Raw genomic sequence first — 22,675 nt, forward strand, 5'->3', positions numbered from 1 at the left:
CATTTTGAAAATATCTGCAGTCTAAATTCAGCCTTCATGTGTGTTTATAGTCAACAAAAGTAATACTTTTAATGATACCATCCTATCTGATGTTATATTTTTATTGCCAATGCCAAATAATGAACAAAAGAATAGATAAGAAGTGTGCAAAAATGCAGAATTACACTTTTATACCAAAACTGAAAATTTAAGGTAGTTTTTATGAAATGATGGCTGTGCTGTAACCCCTATGAGATGATTGTCAAAGAATTTTAGTGTACCTCTTTGGGTCTTTAATTTGAACCCTGTTGTGTTTGCATCCCTGTCGTGCATGTGACTCACTTTGCTTGGAAAGAGTGTAAGAACAAAAGTGTCTGTCCTTTGCCACCCGCTCTCTGTTGTGATGATGGGTTGTTGGTTGTCGTGTGCTTTTCTCTCTTTCTTTCCTCCTGTCTGGCTGCACAAGGACTGACACAATTCTTACTGTGTGTCCAACATGACTCGTCCTCTCTCTCTCTCTCTCTCTCTCTCTCTCTCTCTCTCTCTCTCTCTCTCTCTCTCTTGTGCACTCGCTCTCTCTCGCTACCCCCGCCCCTATCTCTCTCACTGCTCTCTTCCTGTGTGTCCATGCTCATCACCCCAGGTCTCCCTTAGCCCACGGATGCCGCTCCACCCACAACAGCCCAGTGCATTCGGCGTGCAGTGCACAGAGACTGTCCCAGAACTTCTCTGTCTCTGTGCCCACACTCATCTTCTCTGGTATGCAGAGACAGGGAAGGAAGGAAGTCAGTTTATGCGGGGTCAACACATGCAGATTTGTATTTATTTTTTCAAAGATTTATTTATTTACATCAAAATATGTACATACATCGATCCAATGTGTTATCGCTCCTTTTTATACACAAGACAGAAGCTTGTTAGTGTAGCATACACAGGAAGTTAGCTATCCCGTTTTCCGGGTTTGGTCACGTAACGTTTCGCATAAAGCGTATTAACCCATTTAAAAGTAAGTTGTTTTTTTGTGGGGGGGAGGGTGGACTTCATTTATTGTTCAAAAACAGTTATTCAATCCATAACTTCAGGATTTGTCTTGATTTCAAGCCAATGGAGAAGAGGGGAGGGTGTCTTATTTACCAACATGTCTCTGAAAAAATTCCAACTTGAAAATAATCTGTATATACACTATATTGCCAAAAGTATTCCCTCACCTGCATTTACTCAGATATGAATTTAAGTAACATTCCATTCTTAAGCCATTGGGTTTAATATGACATCAGTCAAATTCATCCACATCAAACTATCTCATCCATGTTTTTATGAACCTTGATTTGTGCACTGTTGCACAGTCATGTTGGAACAGGATGGGGCCATCTCCAAACTTTTCCCAGAAAGTTGGAAATGTCCAAAATATTAGCCCCTGAGCTCCGGTGAAAGGAACTCTGAATGCTTCAACATATCAAGAGATTTTGGACAGTCAGAACAGTTTGGGCAATACCCCTTCCTGTTCCAACATGTCTGTGCACCAGTGCACAAGCCCAGGTCCATAAAGACATGGATGAGAGAATTTGGTATGGATGAACTCGACTGGCCTGCACAGAGTCCTGACCTCAACCTCATTGAACACCGTTGGGTTGATTTCAAGTGGACATTGAGCCAGGCCTTCTCATCCAACATCAGTGTGTGACCCCACACTGCTTGTGATGTGCAAAGATTCCCATAAACTAACTCCTAAGCCTTGTTGAAAGCCTTCCCACTGTTATAGCTGAAAAGGGTAGACCAGCATCACATTAAACCATATGGATTTAGAATGGGATATCACTTAAAATCATATGTACGTCAAGACAGGTGAGCGAATACCTCTGGCAATATAGTGTATATTTAAATCAATAGCTATCATCCATCCATTTTCTATACCACTTATCCTGTTCAGGTTCGCAGAGAGCTGGAGCCTATCCCAGCTGACCGGGAAAGGCAGACTATACCATTGAATGGTCGGCAGTCAATCACAAGGCACATATAGAGACAATCTTTCATACACACTTTCACACCGCCATTGAGTGGAAATTTAACCCACGCTGCCTGCATTGAAGTCAGTCGAATGAACCGTTACACCATTCATGACTTTTAAATCATTAAAATGTATGAAATAAATTTAGTTGGACAGCGTAGATAAAAATTGTTGAATTATTCTCCCTCCTGTTACGTTGTGCATCAAATTGACCCATTTTAAATTAAAATCTTGACACTGAATTATTTGTGTTCATTAGGCTGCGTGGGTTTCCTCCGGGCACTCCGGTTTCCTCCCACACCCCAAAAACATGCATGGTAGGTTAATTGACAACTCTAAATTGCCCGTAGGTTTGAATGTGAGTGCGAATGGTTGTTTGTTTGTATGTGCCCTGCGATTGGCTGGCAACCAGTTCAGGGTGTATCCCGCCTCCTACCCGATGATAGCTGGGATAGGCTCCAGCACGCCCGCGACCCTAGTGAGGAGAAGCGGTAAAGAAAATGGATGGATGGATAGTTGTTCAAAACAGCACTTCAATAGATTATCCTCTGGATTCATCTAGATTTAAAGTCAATGAGTCAACTTGATGTGAAAAGCAGAGGTGTTATAAAATCACTTTTTTTAATATTTTTTTTTAAAAATCCATCCATCTTTCATACAGCTTATCCTCACTAAGCTATAAAATAAAAAATACAAAATCAGTGTCATGTTAGATTTTGGCATTTTAAATGTATGCCACTCTTCATTTCAAAACCTTTTAACATGCTTTCTTTAATATAAAAATCTTAAATGTTTCAATGAGGGTAATGATCTTTCCGTAGGTGAACCTACGGAAACCTTGTCTGTGAGAGGTAAATAACACCACTACCCTAAATATTGATTGAAATGGTTAGTAATGGAGTGAATAATGAGATATAAACAATTTTATGTTTATTGGGAGTTTGTTAGGTTCCTGGTGCTTTGTGATAATGGGTCAATTTGACCCAGGAACATTATTGCCCACATAGCGGGAGGGTTAAGTAAAAGTGCATTGTTATGATACGGCCCTCAAGAGTCCCAAGAGAAGCGTTGACCTGTGCTTCATTCCACTGGGACACATGCTTCAGTCATCCAACTTGTGTTTGATTATTTTTTTAATTAGTTTTCTGTGTGTGTTTGTTTCTGTATCTTTGCATGTTTCCTAATTTTGCTTTTCATGCTTGCTTTCTTTCTTTTTTTGTTTTGTTCTCCAGCCATGTGTAGCACCTCAAACACACCTCCTTCAAAAACAAACATGGCATATAACAAATATTTGTCCAGTCATTCACACTCACACACCCAAAGTGAGGTTGTGACTGATGTGTGTGTGTGTGTGTGTGTCATATTCTCCCGCCAGGCCGGTATTTGGTGAGGACCTTCCCTCGTCACCCGGTCCGCCCACCCCTTTCAGAGCGCTCCCCACTTCCCCCTTCTCCCCCCCCCCTTTCTCGCCCCCTCAAGCCAGCCGCCAGTCCTCATCATCAGACACAGACCTCAGTTTGACGCCCAAGACGGGTAAGCACACGAGGCAACATCCCCATCTCGCTGCATACGCCCTCCATTTCCCACTCCCCTGCCCCTCCAACACTACACAGAGGTGCTTTTCTGTTCTCCCCCCCCCCCCATGTTTACAGTTTGTTTCGTATTATCATTTTGGCATCGTATTTTGTCGTGTCCATCGTCTGTGGTGAAGACATACAAGCTGAATGTGCATTTGTTTTTTTGTCCATTGTGATGTGTTCATAGAAGCACTGTGTCTCTTATTAAGTACGGTGAGACCAAATAGGTTATATGGATAGTCCAGTGTCGTGCAACTAAAAAGCTGTTGCCCCTTTTCCACTCTGCACAACCTATTCGGTTTGACGCTTTTCCACTGGTACTGTTTCCAGTAGCGGCAAAAGTACTTACAACCCCAATTCCAATGAAGTTAGGACGTTGTGTTAAACATAAGTAAAAACAGAATACAATGATTTGCAAATCATGTTCAACCTATATTTAGTTGAATACACTACAAATACAATATATTTAATGTTCAAACTGATAAACTTTATTGTTTTTAGCAAATAATCATTAACTTAGAATTTTATGGCTGCAACACATTCCAAAAAAGATGGCACAGGGTCATGTTTACCACTGTGTTACATCACCTTTTCGTTTAACAACATTCAATAAACATTTGGGAACTGAGGACACTAATTGTTGTCATATTTTACGCTTCATAATACGCCACACATTTTCAATGGGAGATAGTTTAGTACCCACACTCTTTTACTACGAAGCCACGCTGTTGTAACACGTGCAGAATGTGGTTTGGCATTGTCTTGCTGAAATAAGCAGGGGCGTCCATGAAAAAGACATTGCTTGGATGGCAGCTTATGTTTCTCCAAAACCTGTATGTACCTTTCAGCATTAATGGTGCCTTCACAGATGTGTAAGTTACCCATGCCATTGGCACTAACACAGCCCCATACCATAACAGATGCTGGCTTTTCAACTTTGCGTCCATAACAGTCCGGATGGTTCTTTTCCTCTTTGGCCCGGAGGACACGACGACATCCACAATTTCCAAAAACAATTTGAAATGTGGACTCGTCGGAACACAGAACACGTTTCCACTTTGAACCAGTCCATCTTAGATGACCTCGGGGTCAGAGAAGCCGACGGCGTTTCTGGGTGTTGTTGATAAATGGCTTTTGCTTTGCATAGTGGAGTTTCAACTTGCATTTACGGATGTAGCGCCAAACTGTATTTACTGACATTGGTTTTCTGAAGTGTTCCTGAACCCATGTGGTGATATCCTTTACACATTGATGTCGGTTTTTGATGCAGTGTCGCCTGAGGGATCGAAGGTCACAGGCATTCAATGTTGGTTTTTGGCCTTTCCGCTTACATGCAGTGATTTCTCCAGATTCTCTGAACCTTTTGATGATATTATGGACCGTAGATGATGAAATCCCTAAATTCCTTTCAATTGTACATTGAGGAACATTGTCCTCAAACTGTTCGACTATTTTCTCACGCACTTGTTCCAAAGAGGTGAACCTCGTCCCATCTTTGTATGTGAATGACTGAGCAATTCAGGGAAGCTCCTTTTATACTCAATCATGGCACCCACCTCTTCCCAATTAGCCTGTTCACCTGTGGGATGTTCCAAACAGGTGTTTGATGCGCATTCCTCAACTTTCTCAGTCTTTTTTGCCACTGATCCCAGCTTTTTTGGTACGTGTTGCAGCCATAAAACTCAATTCAAAATTAATGATTATTTGCTAAAAACAATAAAGTTTCTCAGTTTGAACATTACATATATTGTCTTTGTAGTGTATTCAATTAAATATAGGTTGAACATGTTTTGCAAATCATTGTATTCTGTTTTTATTTGTTTTACACAACGTCCCAACGTCATTGGAATTGGGGTTGTAAATAGAAGTGTTTAAAAAAAAGTTGAAGTATTGATTCAACTCCTTTACTTAAGTAAAAATGTACAGACAATTAAATGTACTTAAATGTACAACAAAAAATGAATGTGTTTTGATAGACGAACTTGGCCGTAACAAGTTTTGACAGAAAGATACTGATGGTAGGATGGCCAGTCCCCATTCTTATCTTCCACTGTATCGCTAACCTATCCCAACACAGTAGTAATGTCACAATTACAGTAAATATATTTATTAAAAACTCTTCTAGGCCATGAATATAAAACAATGAAAAAAAGTTCGGTGGTAACTGAGCGTGCCTTCCTGTGCCGCGTCACCCTCTATTCTTATGCCGCTGCACAAACTAGTTCACTGCGGGCAGTTCAGAACCTTGTATTTCGCTACCCTCGTAAAATGAGGACCACCTTAAGAGCTAAGTAGAGCTGCGCCAAACTGAAACGAGCAGTGGAAAAGCGACGTTTGTTACCCCTCAGATATCTGCCTCAATCTTATCCTTCTCTCCTCTTGAAGTTCTTACCTTCTCATTGCTCTGACTTCCTGCTTGTCAGAGGAGCCCCAGTCGGTGAGACGCAGGCCAGGCATCTTCCTCTGCCCGAGCTCCCCTGTGCTCTCTACGTCTTTCTCTAGCTCAGTGGGCGGGGGTGCTTCTGGGTCCGCCACAAGAAACACCAACCTGCCCCTTCCCTCTTCTACCCACTCTGACTCTGCCTTGCTGAGAAAGAGTGTGTCCTTCACGGAGGACTTTCTACTGACGGCGTCCGGTACAGCTTGGCTGCCGTGTGTCATTTATGTCACGGAACTGCAATAACAGCACAGTGCGAGTGACAACTGTACACTCACCATTAATTCAGCAAGCGTTATCTAACGGGGTGATTCGCAGCCACAGTGTGCACTGAGATCATCAGGTGTGCAGCAGGAAATTATCCAGTTTCATTTAATTGGTCCGAAAATTCTTATTTACTACAAATAATGTATCTTTGTTCGTCTGTCGATGCCAGTGACTTTTAGTGACCGACAGAACAATTAAATGCTTTCCCACTAGATGGCAGGATTTCCAATTAACCCGTGTGTCTTACCTTTTGCCATTTATACTATACAATTGAATAATAGCTTTTTCTTCAATGGGCTCAGATTTCACACTGAAGAAGTACATCTTTGGGTAATCTGAGACAAGATAATTATTTTATTAAAGACTTTTTGTGGCATTTTTGTATGGTGGTGTGCTGTGAGATTTCTTTTGTAATGTAAAATACACGACAGTACTCACAAAGGTAAATATGACTGGGGTGAAATTTCAGGATGAACCTAAAATCCACTATAACCTTTACAGATGAACTTAATTTGACATTCCCTTCAACTTTTGAATGAAAATGTCCATCTGTTCTGTGTTTCAGTACTTTTGCATAACTTCCTGTTCTCAAATAAGGAGTTTCACGACAAAATTCATAACAGTGACCTCATTTTTTGTAAGTAGTGTTTGTGCCTTGGCACAGTAAAGGATGGGGAACACTGGTAACATCTCACTTGCCTATTGAAACAATACTAGTATCCCAGTATGCAGCATGCTGTTTTTCTCCTCCTTGTCCCCTTTAAAGCTAGTTGGAGAAGGCTCGTCCGATAGCCAACACAGAGCTGGTATCCTCAGTCATGTATTTAACATAGTTGCTTTGACTTTTCCTAACATTTACGTTTGTGTTTTTATTGGTGTCAGCTTGGAATAGGATCTTGAGTGACATGAGACTCTCTTCTGTGACCAGGAATGGGCAGCGGGGGCAGTGGCGGCAAGGAGGCGGGGCCCCTGAAGACGCTGCTCAGACAGCAGACGCAGACGGTTCTGGAGCAGAGGGTATGACAATGAGTCAAGCTTTCAAATACAGACGGACATTGACAGTTTGATTTAGGGCTGGGCGATTAATTTGAGTTTTTAATTCCGTAGTTGAAAGTGCATGTCTGCTAATGTGCACTGCTTAGTCTCACAACATGGCTTCGAACAGAGCTGACAACTTCAGAAGAAACAGACAACATGAGCCCATTGTTTTCTATATGACAAGAAATGAGCCCAGTGGAAGTTAATCTCGCTAAGCATGGCAAAAGCAGACTTAATTGACGTTGGAAACTTTTGGCCAGAGGTATGTGCTTCCGAGCCTCAAATATATTGCAGAGGTCTCCTTGCCTCACGTGAAACTCTACATGAGAAATGAGCGTGAGAGCGCTCGAGGGGATAGTGCGTTAGTCTTGGACAACAGACATGAACCGGCCGGCACATATATTTCCGACGGTATTTTCCAAGCGGAAATACTTATTTTCACATTATTTGTTAAGATTTTATTTATTTATTTTTTCATTTCTATTATGTCCGCCGGAATGGTGGGCGACTGGTTAGCACATCTGGGTCACAGTTCTGGGGACCGTTCAAATCCCGGCCCCGCCTGTGTGGAGTTTGCATGTTCCCCCCCGTGCCTGGGTGGGTTTTCTCCAGGCACTCCGGTTTCCTCCCACACACACAAAAGATGTGTGGTAGGTTGATTGGAAACTCTAAATTGCCCATAGGTATGAATGTGGGCACAAATGATTGTTTGTTGGTTATATGTGCACTGCGATTGGCTGGCGACCGGTTCAGGGTGTACCCCGCCTCTCGCCCGAAGATAGCTGGGATAGGCTACAGCAGCCCGCGACCCTAGTGAGGAGAAGCGGCTCAGAAAATGGATGGATGAATTATGTCTGTGGAAGTTGATACAAGTTATTACATGGAAATAAAAACTTAAAAGAAATCAAGTAAATCCCAGTAGGGGGGGGGGGGACAAAGAGCAAAACTTGTATCGAATAATTGCAATGTCATTTGCCTTTTTATAAACAAAGTTGGAAGAGATCAATTGAAATTGGATTTTTGGGGGGGAATCTGAATCTGGCCATATCGCCCAGCCCTAGTTGGACCTAACATGCACAAGTTTTTGCAAAAAATAGATACAGCACTAAACAGTTCAAGATCTGATTTCCTCTCAAATGTTTTTTGTTGTTGTTGTTACGGGGAGTGGGTATGGCAAGAACAAACATTTTTCCCTTCTCTGTCCTCTCGACCACCTGCACTATTCAGGGAGCCTCCTCCTCTGGGTTTTATTTAAACACTGGGGTATGTCACATTTGTGTCACTCTATCCATCTCCCCATAACACCCTTACCAGCTGAATGCCACCGATTCCTAACCTGCCCCCATACCTTCCTTTGCCACTCTGAAAAGACTGGGGTGGAGGGCTGGAGAGGTAGTTGCATGGCCTACAAGTTTGAAAGGGTGCGTTACTGTTTTCTGGACTCCTGTCCCCCCCCCCCCCCCCCCACCGTCAAACTTTTCCCGCTCCTTCTGGACCAAAGGAATGAGCACGCTCACCTCATTTTCTCATTCTTTCCGAGCTCAGAACCGGAGGCACTGTCAGTCATATTTAGTTTCCCATTTTCTACACTGTATTAGAAAACAGTAAAACATTAATTTTTGTAATAGTCCTTTTTACTCATGACACACATTTGTCACATGCACTTTTATGTTTGGGTTATTTGACAAATTGTAATCATGCTACAACTTAGAATGAATGCTAAGATGCTGCTCAGGTATTTGAAGCGCATGGATTTGCATAACGTTGTCAGACATTATATGATACAGAATTGTTACTGCACATTATCAAATGTGTATTTCAGTCTCTCCCAGAGCTACATGAAATGTAGTGAATATGCATGGTAGGCATATACCACTATTGTTGCATGTTGGCACCTTCCTAACCTAAACTGACCCATCCAGTATGGTTTAGGTTTCAGCCTTCACAGAGTTTACCCATTTAGGATCGGTTTATGTGAAGATGAAGTAGCTTTTGGATGGCAAATTGAAATTCTCCATCCTCAACCTAAGATTATTTAAATGCAAACAACCTGCCGAGATGCTGTAAAAGAGCTGTATCAAAAATATCTCTCTTGACATGAACAATAATGCCAAGTCTTGAATGAATTTGACAATGTTAATTATTGTGGTTGTATTTTGCTGTGGATAGATCAGCATTGTACCGTAAAAGTTGTACTCTCAAGTGGAAAAATATGCATGGAATTATCTTCAGTTCAGAATCAGGCTTCTTTCAAATGATATGTACACACGTGGACAAACTTGTTGGTACCCCTCTGTCGATGAAAGAAGAACCCACAGTTGTCACAGAAATAACTTGAATCTGACAAAATAAATAATAAAGAAACATTTGATGCAATTTAACCAATGAAAATCAGATGTTGCTTTTGAATTGTGGTTCAACAGAATTGTTTTAAAAAAACAAACTCATGAAACAGCCCTAGACAAAAATGATGGTACCCCTAGAAAAGACCATAGGGACATGATCAAATAAGGTGTGTCCTCTAATTAGCATCACAGATGTTTTCAAATTTATAATCAGTCAGTCAGCCTATTTAAATGGTGAGAAGTAATAACTGAGCTGTTTGGTGACATGTTGTGTACTACACCAAACATGGACCAGAGGAAGTGAATCAGAGTTGTCTCAGCAGATTAGAAGCAAAATTATAGACAAGCATGTTAAAGGTAAAAGCTATAAGACCATCCCCAAGCAGCTTGATGTTCCTGTGACTACAGTTGCACATATTAAAAAAATGTAAGTTTCATGGGACTGTAGCTAAACTCACTGTGTGTGGCCGCACGAGGAAAATTTTAACAAATTGAAGAGACTGAAGCGGCACGGTGGACGAATGGTTAGAGCGTCAGCCTCACAGTTCTGAGGACCCGGGTTCAATTCCCAGTCCCGCCTGTGTGGAGTTTGCATGTTCTCCCTGTACCTGCGTGGGTTTTCTCCGGGCACTCCGGTTTCCTCCCACATCCCAAAAACATGCATTAATTGGAGACTCTACATTGCCCATAGGTGTGACTGTGAGTGCGAATGGTTGTTTGTTTGTATGTGCCCTGCGATTGGCTGGCAACCAGTTCAGGGTGTACCCCGCCTCCTGCCCGATGATAGCTGGGATAGGCTCCAGCACGCCCGCAACCCTAGTGAGGAGAAGCGGCTCAGAAAATGGATGGATGAAGAGACTGATAATGTGAATGGTAATAGAAGAGCCCAACCTCCAAAGAAATTAAAGGTGAATTTCAAGGTCAAGATACATCAGCATCAGATCGCACCATCTGTCATGCTCTTGAGCCAAAGTGGACATCATGGGAGATGACCAATGAAGACACAACTGTTGAAAATAAATAAGAAAAAGTGAGACTGGAATTTGCCAAACTGAATGTTGACAAACCATAAAGCTTCTGGGAGAATATCCTATGGACAGACGAGACAAAACTAGAACTTTTTAACAAGGCACATCAGCTCTTTGTACACAGATGCAAAAATAAAGCATACCAAGAAAAGAACACTGTCCCTACTGTGAAACATGGATGAGGCTCTGTTATGTTCTAGGGCTGCTTTGCTGCACCTGGCTCAGGGTGTCTTGAATCTGTGCAGGGTACAGTGAAATCTCAGGGCTATTAAAGTATTCTCAAGAGAATTGTACTGCCCAGTGTCAGAAAGCTTGGTCTTAGTTGCAGGTCATGGGTCTTGCAACAGGATAATGACCCAAAACACACAGCTAAAAACACCCAAGAATGACTAAGAGCAAAACATTGGACTATTCTAAAGTGGCCTTCTATAAGCACTGATCTAATGCCTAGAGCAGACTACAGGATTTTAGCCCTGATATTGGCCCGAGGGCGATTTCCCAGGTCCGGCCCAGTATATTTTGTCATGAGCGGCAAAACTTCTTGTACGGTGACATAATCCATGACCAATGATTTGGCACTAAGATAGCCCGACAACCCCAAAACGAAAAGTCTAGCATGTTTGATTTTTTTGGATATCTTCCGTGTAGTGTGACATACCTACGACGACTCTCCGGCAGCGTACCTTGATGTCGACCAATAGGATTGCGTATTGTGACTGACACATGCCTCCTGTCCTTGCTGTTGTCAACATACTTGATTGCCGTTGTCAACATTTATTCACACGCACAAACCAGTGTTTACCGAAACTTTAGAGGATGATTCGACAGAATGCTGCCGTGTTCACATATATCCGTTAGCGCTAAAACTAGCTTGCTAGGCTACATAACGTTTTGTTGCCTGGTTGCGAGCCGTATCGTATTAAAAGCATGTGAACATACCTCAAGCAATCCTTGAATGAACGTGCTCTCCGGAGTACCGGTGAAGACCACCACACGGTTTTCCTCATTCTATTCTTTTTCCCCCCCCACACAGTACATTGGTGCGATCCATTGTTGTTGTCGCCATGGTTAACGGGCGTATCCGGTCACGTTGACCAGTGACACGTTTTCTGGTTCCGCCTCATCGACCGTGTTTGATTTGATAAGATAAAGCCTAGTGATCGTAAAAGACGGGATGTAGTGGTATCGGAATACATGTTGTGTAGATTTTATGGCAGTAGTCTTACAGAGTGCAATTGTGAAAGACCAAATCCATTAATCATATTGAACATCTGTGGAAGAAGCTGAAACATGCCATCTGGAAAAAAGTAACGGTAAAGTAAGTTTGCTCATGAAGAGTGCGCCAAAATCCCTGCTGAGAGATGCAGAAGTCTCATTGAAAGTTACAAAAAACATTTGATTGCAGTGATTGCTTCAAAAGTTTGTCCAACAAAATATTAAATTAAGGGTACCATAATTTTTGTCCAAGCCTGTTTAGCCAATAATTCTGTCCACCTGTGTATATGTATCGGCTATTTACCAATGCGAGTGCATCGTAAACTCACAGATTGGAAAGCCCCCGCTCTTGACGTCATCGAAATACACCGACGGGTGACTTATTCACACCAGCATCTGCCCAAACAACACAAATAAATACATAAAAGCTAAATGACAGTGACCCTTAAATATGATGTATAGTTCTATGGTACATTAGAGAGAGGCATTTCGCTCATTAAATTAAATTCTCAAATTATTTGCCAATGGTGCTCAATGGATTAATGTAGAGGTTTATCCATCCATCCATCCATTTTCTGAGCCGCTTCTCCTCACTAGGGTCGCGGGCTGTGGAGGTTTACTCTCATTTAAATAAGTGGGGGATAGGCAGCCCAGGCCAACTAAACGCAATGTAATGTTTATTACTATTATATTTATGCATTATGGTCGACTTCCATGTTGTCACTGCCCCCGTGTTGACACTTGTGGAGTTACCGATACTTACTTGTTTTATTTTGTCCGTCAGCAGAAAAACAGTCCTATTGGATATGTGTCACTTGAAATGTACATGAAAATAGACAGACAAGCAATCCGATATAGGCATTACATTTAGCCCTGAGTTTAAATCCAGCCCTGGAAACAAACAAAAAAAGTGTGCTGCAGTGCACGTCTACACCACTGACAAGTATAACCACACTGATGAGCATATTATTAAACTTTGATACAGTTTTTGTATTGAATCTCATCAGACACGTGAATAGATTACATGCATATGATAATCATGATTATGGTTTACACAACTGGTATTTCTGTTCTCTCCAGGAGTTCCCCTTCTTCACGTTGACGTCTTTCCCAGCTGCCTTTCTGGTCCACGTTGGCGGAGTTGTCAGCGCTCGATCGGTCAAACTGCTGGACCGCATACACAACCCCGGTGAGTTCATGAGTTCACAACCATAGTCTTGTGACACAAAAACAAATTAGACTTTCACTGAGTCAATATCTAGTCTTTTCATGTTTTTTTTCATGTGTATATTTGGACTTCTTGTTTGGTTACTCTGAAGCCACAAGATGATTGTCTTGAATGTGATACAGATGGAAGGTGTTCCTGGTCACAGATAGAGGGCTGTTCTTAGTAGCTTTACAGACAATAAAGGCTAGCATCCTCTGTATAGCTTAAATGGATAAGGCAACTGTCACCTTGTGTCTTGTTAAACTGGCTGTTGATGTGCCATGTGATAGCTCTGTGTGTGTCGATGTTTGCCGTGTCACTATACTGTATAGTGGTGCATGGCTCCATCTGTTGCCTGCTGCTGCTTCAGTGTGGTGTTTTTGGCTGCAGCCGGCATTGGGCAAGCTACCAGATTGTCTTCTTTGTGCTCGGGTACTTCATCAGGTACACCTGCACAATCTAATGAGATTCAGTATGAGCACTGTATCAAGGAATCCTTTCTTCACAAAGATAATTATGATGATGCATTACACTTATACAGTGCTTTTCTAGACACTTAAAGACGCTTTACAATTGTATACAGGAAGTCCTCGAGTTACGACGTACTCGACCTACGACGTTTCAACTTTACGACGCCCGTGCCTCGTCCGCCATTTTGTCCCCAGCACCAGAGTGTTTCTGCTTAGCTAGTGCATAGTGCTTGTCTGTGTTTGTGCGCCGGGAGTATCTTTGCCTTTTTTCACACTCTCAGCAGTAATGGTTATTTTTTTTATTTTAATGTGCTTTAGTTTCTTTATACGAAGTGTTAACCTTTCCTGCTACGGTCACCTGACCGTGGTCGGGAGACGCAGGGGAGACGCCTTCTCCAGTGCCGAGGTTGTCCTCCTCGGGGTTAACTCCCTTCTCTCGTTGCACAGCTGAGCTGGGTGGCGGCAACAATAAAGGCACGAAGCACCGATTTGCTGCTTTAATGGCTTTATTAGATCCTCTGCACATTCAACGTCAACGGGTCCTCCGCTAATCGCTACTCTTCTCCGGTCGCCATCACTACACTTGCCACTGTACACACTCGCACACTCCTTCCTCCTTCACAGTCCCGTCTCACTCACACATTGACGCACACGCCCACTCACACTGAGCTTGCTGTCACAATCACGTGGGACAATACCCGTAACAGAAGTATTTCGACGTAAATTTCGACTTTAACGGTGAAATCCGACTTGTGCGGAAATTCGGGTTACGTCGCCAGCGTAGGAAGGGAACTCGTTCGTAAATCGAGGACTTCCTGTACATTGTTGATTCACTCCCACTTTGTGGTGTTAAGCTAGCCATTGGACACAGCGATAACATGCGCTCAGAGATACGAGGGTTGCAGGGCGTGCACTTTTTTTACACCCACAATTATATTTTTTATAAGTCTACCAGAAGAGTACCGCATTGCCGTGTTTTCATGCTATATAAAGGTTCATCTTTCACGCCCCTGCTAAAATGTGTTTTGTTTGTTACACAAACGATTTATGTAATTTTTTAGCTCTTTTTTCAAATGTTTCTTTATTAATAGCACATACTTTGCTGACAAAAACGTGAACCCCTTGAAAACCAGTTTAAAAATGAGCTATTATAAGTTATTTATTTTCAATATACATGAATTGCCTTTGACGGGAATGTCGCCCTCACCAACATGGCCGCCACGTAGGCACAGCATATCTAGTCTTCTATTCATGTCTGTGAAATGCTGTTAGCACTCTGAAAGCACTTCGCCAACCCCTCTCCTATTAGATGCGCTTTTCCCAGCTCTATTCCGAATGGTGAAAATTTACTTCTTGAACAGTTTGGCAAAAGGAAAATTCCACCCATTTTAAACCGAATGAAATTCCATTCGGATTTGGCCCGTTTATTTTCGATTAAGGTTTTTATATGGAGCATTTTCATTCGTGCTTGGGTTTCTAAGCTGATTATAATTAGAATAGAAGGCTCCATGTAAACCAGGCTAGTCTTGCAGCTCTTTATTCTTTATTTCAGACCCAGATCAGAGTAAAGAAAAACAATTTAAAATGGAAATTATAATAATGGCAATAATAATAATAACAATACTGATTTAAAAGCAATAAAACAAACAATAAAAAAATATTAAGGGGGGGGCCTTATTTATCATGATCTCAGAGGCATTAAAAAAAGTATTATCGTGATAGTTTTTTAGACTTATTCTGGCAGGCCTATACACAATGAATGTGCGCCCTGCTAAATTCAGTGTCAAAAGGCTTTCGCGGACGGATGCGCACACACACACACACACACTGTGTGTGTCTTGTCCTCCGCCAAATCCCTGAGCCTGACTCACCGAACCCCTGGGATTTGATTGCACACACATTAAGAACCAGTGATCTAAACTGAGCTTTATTTCCGTTGTAAGGGCAGAACTTTGGATCAGTCTCCTGAATTGGATGCGATTTGATTCTGCCGGTGTACCTTTATAAAGTTGTGTGTCTCTTGTGTCTCTTGTGCAGCGCTTTTTTTTTTAAGTTTAGAGAATCAGATCATTAAGTCATCACGGTAAACCCGACATACCTATTTTAATTTGTCTTTATTTTAAAGCTGCGTTAGGTCAAATATTTTGTTACAAAGTCAGTGCAATTAGTTGTCTTGTGGAATAACCGTTAAGATTAACTTCTGTAGATAGAATGGCTAAAACGATTTTGCACCACTTAAATGAGGCTTACTTGTAGTTGCTGCACCTTATTGTATCCAATGCTCAATTTATTTTACAACAGCATATGACTACTTTTCATTGTTATTTGCAATTAGTTGTCATGAATTGGATTTTTGGTTAAGAACAATCTGGCTATACAATGTGGAAGACAAGTTAATGTCATTTAACTTTTTGGATGTTGGACAGTCTCTGTGTGCTTAGTCAGCAGAACACGATACAGAAAAAGTCTGATTGTCGTTTATATCTTGACTTAATTGCGTATTGAAATTGTGTTATCAGTTTGTACCAGGATAAAAAAATGTCATTTTCCTCATCTCTAATTTACCTTTTGGCTTGTCATTCTTTTGTTATTTCTGGATTGAATGTGTAGTGAGTGTGAAGTAGCGCTGTCTGTTTATTGTCTACTAGTGTAAATGGAGTGCTGTTGTTGTGTTGTTAGACTGTCTCTTCTTCTCTGTTTCTCTCTCTTTCTCGCTTTCCTGTACTAATGGTGTGTTCTGGCCCAGCCTTGGGTAACACGCGCTCGTACAAACTGCTAGACTGGAATAGTGTCACGGCAGGTATTTCCCCCCTTTTACTGCTCTCACCCATGGGAGTTTTGGCAGCTCAGTGATGTGGAGGCTGCTTTTGTTGTCGATTTAAATACAATTGGCCCCCTGAACAATTCAGTTATTGCCCTGCATAAAACTCAGTGAGCTGTCATCTCCTCTCTCTTTGTGTGAATGTGTGTGTGTGTATGTGTGGAGTTGAGTCGAGCATGCGCTGTGCTCTCACCCCCACCCAGCCTGGCCTAGTACATCCTTCCGCACCCGACCCCCCCCCCCCCCTCCCCCCAGCGCTCCCTTAATGTTGTCCTGGCTCTGTTCTAATGCTTCCTCAAGCTGCATTGTGCCCCCCCCAATACCCTCCCCGTTGAGGTTTAGGAGGTTAGCAAATAACCACTGGACAGGCATGTGCACGCCTAACTAACTGGGCCGTATTCATACGGAGACCAGGAAGGAGCAGATGGATGAAAAAGAATTCTGGCAGTTTACGAAAATTGGAAAAATCAAGGAATCATTCGGATGGAAAGAAATATGTGTTATTTGGGGGATGATAAACTAGTTTACAGGAGACTCTGGTGGATGAATATGGCCCTCCTCTACCCATAAGCGTGTGCACATGGTCGTGAGTGTGCACGTTGGTGCCTGTGTGACAGTCTGCTTCTGGTTCGCAGTAAGCCGCTCGTGGGCTCGATGCCTGACATTCAGTCGAAATCCTTCATGTCTTCACTTCATCTTTGATTCTTTCCCTCTCTCCCTCTCATGGATGCATTCCAATAACCCTGAGTTTTAGCTCATTCAGCATGTGGACCCACGGGGTGCGACTCAATACTCTAATGTAGCTCTCTTTTTGTTATGTGAACCAGGACTTGCAACTATTTCAAACATCGTCAACACTTCAGCTCTTCGTAATAGTATAAGTGTGTTAGCTATTGGAGCTATTGTTTTTAACCAAAGCACATTGGGTTTGTTTTGTGCATGAAATGCGCTTTATAAATAAAAAATTGATAGATTGATGGCTTGAGCAAAGCGTCATGCGACTATTGAAACACACCCGTACATGATGAAGGCTTGATTATAGTTTATTTGTTATTTCCATAATCCTTGGTTCTCCTTATTGAGCCACACATACAATCTCCTTTTTGTTAATGTGACTGATTTAATCGAGGGAGACAATATGAATCAGTATTACACAACATTTTATATAAAGGCAGGTGGTCCTCTGTTTACGACTGAGTTCTGTTCCTTCAGCGACGATGTAACCTGAATTTGTGCGTACGTTGGAATGTGTCGTAGTCTATCAGTAACCTATACTAGCGCAGTAGTAACATCATTATTATTGTAAATATTTGGATAAAAAACTCTTCTAGGACATAAATATAAAACAATCAAATGAAAAACATCAAGTATGATGCTAACTGAGTGTGCCTTTTTGTGCACTAAACCTCCCAAAACTGCCTATATTAATCGTTTAAACCATAAATATATCACAAACTATTATCATAAACCGGGGCTTGAAGTTAACTTCTGAAATGTTTGCTTCCATGGCAAACTTGAGCTTGCCCTGTTCGGTCAAGGGCACTCAATTGTTTGCTATATGTCAGGGTTTGGTTTTACCATGGTATTAATCTTACGGTAATTATTGTGGTATTGTGGGGACAGTTCATGGTATTGCAGGAAGGTTGACGGTGTAGGTGAGGCAAAGAGGTGAAAGTAGGAATACCGAAAAACATCTCTTTTCCTTGCTCACGGAGTCCTTGTCAATTGGGTTTAGTAGTTTCCGCGCGTTTTCCCCACAGGTTTTTGTGAAAAAGACATCTTCACATCATATATTACCGTGTGCTTCTATCCCCGTCCATCCAATGTTTACATTCGTATAGAGTACATCCAAAACGCTATTATTGCCAAAGCAATAATCATGCTATGCTCACAATAACAAAACTGTCCATTGAGAAATTGTCTGTTCACTAATTTACCAGATTTTATTGTCACATTTTTTTAAAAGTTATAACATTAGAAATTGCTGCTACTCTAACTAACATTAAAAATTACTGCCTAATTTATTTGCTTGAGTCCAAAAATTCAAGTCAAGTCAGAAACGCAGGAATACCTTTGAAGCACAAGGCTTAGAAAGGTTTAGAAACGTATAGATGGCACAAAACTACTTTTTAAGCACAACGGCTCATTATTTTAGGCTGAGACAAGGCCACGATGATATCGAGGCACTTTGTGAAATTATTTTGTTAATGTTAATGTTAATAGGTGTTTTTCGGCAAATAGCTGAGGATATGATCTGCTGAAAAAAAGAAAGAAATTTGTGAACAGAGGTTCTCTGTATTATTGCTGCGCAAACTAGTTTATTGTTCGTATCATAATACCTTAAATATTTGTATGAAAAACACTTCTAAGCCATAAATGTAAAATAATCAAATGAAAAACATTAAGTACAGCACTAAGTCAGCATACCTTTTTGTGCCCGGTGACTACGTATTCTAACGCTATACTCTGTTCTTAATCTTGACATGTCATTAACCGAGGGCCCCCTGTACAAGCAGTTACAGTTAATCTAGGTAATCAATTGAGTTTGCCTTCATCATTATCATTGTCACTTTGTTTTACATAATGATCTACATTCATTTTGTCCTGCTTTGACAACACAGTGAAACTCCACCTATAACCAGAAAATACAAGCTACCCATTTATTTTCTGGTGATCCAACAAATTGAGACCACACCAGAGAGATGTGTGTCAAATATCATGTTGTCATGTTTGCTTTTTGACAGTCAGCTTTAGTGTGTCTCGTAGATAATAAAATTCCAATGAATGTTTGATGCATAATTCATCCAATCACTGGTAATGTTTTGTGTTTTGTTCATCATATTTTTTCAGATGAGCCAGAGACCCGCGACGCCTGGTGGGAGGAGATACGACAGGAGATCAAGTCTCATGCCAAAGCTCTCGGCTGCCATGCCGTCGTGGGATACAGCGAGAGCACCAGCATCTGGTATGGACTTTCTAATTTCCCCAGTAAAAGTTGTCCAGTAAAAATATATATTTTTCTAAACGTATGCATCTATTTTTACTCCCCTTTCTTTCCTTTTTCTTACATCTCCCTCACTCTACTAAACTCAGCGAGGAAGTGTGCATCCTGTCCGCATCTGGCACGGCAGCCATCTTGAATCCTCGCTACATGCGGGAAGGCTGTTTGGACGTAGCAGGCACGGACCACAGGTGGTTTTGATCCCCACTTTGACACATATACTGTGCACAATGTAATGAGGGCCAATACAAGAGGTGACGGAACACAGGCAGAAACAAGAGCACAGTACCTATGAAGTCAATGAATAAACTGATCTTTTTTTTAAATAGTCACATCCAACCATGCATGACATTGGACGTCTGTTTAAACTCAGCAAAGTAGATGACACAAGAACAACATTTTTGCCCTAAACTCTTGGCTCTCCTTGTTTCCAGTCAAACAGTCTTGGTTGACTCAACATTTGACCCTGGAATGAGAATCATAGCAAATTTTGTTCCTCTGATTTAGATTTGACAAATATGAGAACGTCTTTGGAAGAATACTAAAATAAATAGAATAAATCCAAATTGCTGTGTCGGTGCCATAAATCCTCGCTAGTTGGGACCAGCTGGCTCCTTTCTAGCTTGCTAACTAGCTGGCTAGCTAGCTGGCTGGCTACACGCCTTGTTGGATCAATTTTCTCCCATTCATTCTGCCGTGGTCGCCGTCCCCCTCCAGCAGTAGCTCGTTTCTAGCTTCAGTGGTGATGGAGCCATGAACATCCGTGCAGCTCCTCGAGCTTTGCTATCGAACGCCTCATTCCGCAGAGATCTCTGTGGAGAGTTTATAGCTATTTGCATCAGTTATCCATGACTGCAAGAATGAACTACAAATGTGCAGAATTTTTGTGCACTGTAAGTTCAAATGTTGTCTCCCATAAACGCATACAAAAAATCTTGACATAGTTTGTGTATTTTAAAGTAAATGCGGCATGGCAGCAGTTGCAGCGCTTGTCAGAATAGAGTAGTATGCATATTCTAAGATTTGATTCGATCGCTTTTTCACGCCCACTCGAATCCCAATCCCAGTTTGAGTGACCACCAATTCATGCACAGCCCAGGTATGTAATGTGTCCATTGTGTATAAATTAACTTCTGTAGTCTGACAGCAAATTGTTGCCTTCGCCAGGTTTGAGGAGCCAGCTCCCTCAAGTTGCGGCTTCTGTCACATACCATACGATGAGTTCAACATGCCCTTTCCCGCCCAGCTCACCTACTGCTTCCTCTGCAGACGACAAAAGGTCTGAAGTGCATTGCAATTGTTTTACATGGTTACACATGCCCTCTATTGTTAGGAAGCATAATTGATTACTTTATTGGGGCCCGAGCGCCATCGCTGAAATCGCTGTGCTTATTATGTCTTCCGACAAATTAATTGCCATTTTAGGAACCTCAACATGCCCTGAAAGGTCATCAATATTTGCAAGCACATCTATCCTGGTGAAAATGTATGTATTTTAGGGGATCCAAACATGACCCCCATGGTTCAGCCATTTTGCAGTCAGTTCCAGGACTGATACTTTCACTTTGACAAACTGCGATGACAGAATTTGCAACGATGAGCCCCAAATTGAAACCTAAATTGCGAAGCTTTTTTGCCTATGCCATCTGATGCTGGCAGAACGTGGCATCAAAGTTTGAGGATTTGACATGAAAACGTGAGTGCGAGGGCCCGTTCATCGCTGCTTGCGGCTTTAATCGTGTTTATCTTTTTGCTAGGTCCCTGATGTTCTGTTCACAACAATCGACCTGCCATCAGAAGCAGCCGTCTCAGGGAAAGGCTGTCTCATTCAGGCCAGGTATGACACCTCGAAGCATTCTGGGAGGAAGCACATCTGTCCATCCCTTTGAGTCAATGCAGGTTAATGGCGGTGTTTGTCACCTTGCAGGCTATGCCGTCTGAAGAAGCGAGCCCAGGGAGAGGTGAACGCCACGGCCATCTCCAACCTGCTTCCTTTTATGGAATACGAACTACACACTCAGTTGATGAACAAGCTGAAGCTGCGCAGCATGAACGCTCTGTTCGGCCTTCACATACAGATCAGCGTTGGCGAGAACATGCTGCTGGGTCTGGCTGTACGTACATTTTTTTTTTATCTAATACTGTATCCTCCTGCATATGCGCCATCCACTATTCATGAATTTACCGAGTGAACCGCTGCAGTTCAGTATTAGTGAATTCACCTATTGTTGGATGTTTATTGAAACCTATCCTCTGTTATTCACTGAAAACCTCACGTATTCACTGTTTTGTGCGAAAACAAAAGCAGTACCAGTATTAATTTGCCGTCACCTGGTGGCATCTCAGGGAAGTATGTTGAAGTAAGTTGAAACATACATATATATTTAGACATGGGTAGTGCTTTGCCCACATCTTGTGGCATCTATAAGCAATTACAAACCTTTTGGGAAGGGGCTCAATTACTTGCAGATTTCCAGTATTCATGCCAGGTCTTAGTCCCTATCGCTTGCGAGTATACACGTTTTTTTTCTTTGGAACTGATGCCCAGCTATTCGCTGAAAAACTCATGTGGTTTTTGTGGTCTTTCTGAAATGCTCTGTCTTATATGAAAGTGTTAAATTGGTGTCATGGAACTCTGTTGGAACTCTGAGTCAACTGAGAGACAAGCTTAGCATTTCTGGGGGCAGCAGAGCTGAGCCTTGTTTGTTAGCAGAAGAAGTTAGACGATGGGGGGGGGGGGGGGGGGCATCAAATACTCAGTGTTTCACTATTAGTGGCAGGGCCCTGTCCCTATCCCACATGAATAGCAGGGGTTTGCTGTAATCAAACTGTCTTTTGCTTACTAGCAGCATTCCAGTACAGTATTTTAAAAACATGTATGTGTGTTCAGTCCGCCACAGGAGTGTATCTGACTGCCCTCCCGACACCAGGAGGCATTCAGATCGCAGGGAAGACTCCGAGCGACCTGAGCAACGAGCACCACATGTTGACTATCCAAAAGAGGATTAATGACACCATCGCCAAGAACAAAGAGCTCTATCAGATCACTCTGCCGGTGAGACACACCACACCCGCACGGAGAGCCAATGCTCTGCCGAATATGGCTTATTTCTATTAGTGGATCTTCATTCATTTAGTTTGCAACTGCCTGTGTGTCCAATTGTATGCTAGACAACAATTCCATATAAAAAGGCATTTCATACACAGTGTCTACTGATCACCTTTGGCACAAAACTTGTAGATGTTGGAATGTGCCAATTCCTCACAGTAACTTTTTTTTTT

General features: G+C 42.0%; 1 protein-coding gene across 10 annotated transcripts in view; it reads left to right on the forward strand.

Annotated features, from left to right (window-relative positions):
* The window catches only part of c2cd5 (C2 calcium dependent domain containing 5), a 58,467-nt gene that overhangs the window by 13,396 nt on the left and 22,396 nt on the right, over positions 1-22,675 (forward strand). For 5 of the 10 annotated variants that reach the window (XM_061774210.1, XM_061774211.1, XM_061774213.1 and 2 more), the window contains exons 8-17: positions 3,363-3,520; positions 5,988-6,200; positions 7,197-7,285; positions 12,975-13,083; positions 19,243-19,357; positions 19,486-19,584; positions 20,561-20,672; positions 21,151-21,230; positions 21,321-21,507; positions 22,284-22,448. In XM_061774210.1, coding sequence (XP_061630194.1) covers positions 3,363-3,520; positions 5,988-6,200; positions 7,197-7,285; positions 12,975-13,083; positions 19,243-19,357; positions 19,486-19,584; positions 20,561-20,672; positions 21,151-21,230; positions 21,321-21,507; positions 22,284-22,448 — 1,327 coding nt within the window. Of the gene's footprint in view, positions 1-622; positions 739-3,362; positions 3,521-5,987; positions 6,201-7,196; positions 7,286-12,974; positions 13,084-19,242; positions 19,358-19,485; positions 19,585-20,560; positions 20,673-21,150; positions 21,231-21,320; positions 21,508-22,283; positions 22,449-22,675 lie in introns of all 10 variants that reach the window. The other 5 variants (XM_061774214.1, XM_061774217.1, XM_061774219.1 and 2 more) reach the window with 2 other exon arrangements.

This window comes from Phyllopteryx taeniolatus, chromosome 5 (assembly GCF_024500385.1).
Source record: "Phyllopteryx taeniolatus isolate TA_2022b chromosome 5, UOR_Ptae_1.2, whole genome shotgun sequence".
NCBI lineage: Eukaryota > Metazoa > Chordata > Actinopteri > Syngnathiformes > Syngnathidae > Phyllopteryx > Phyllopteryx taeniolatus.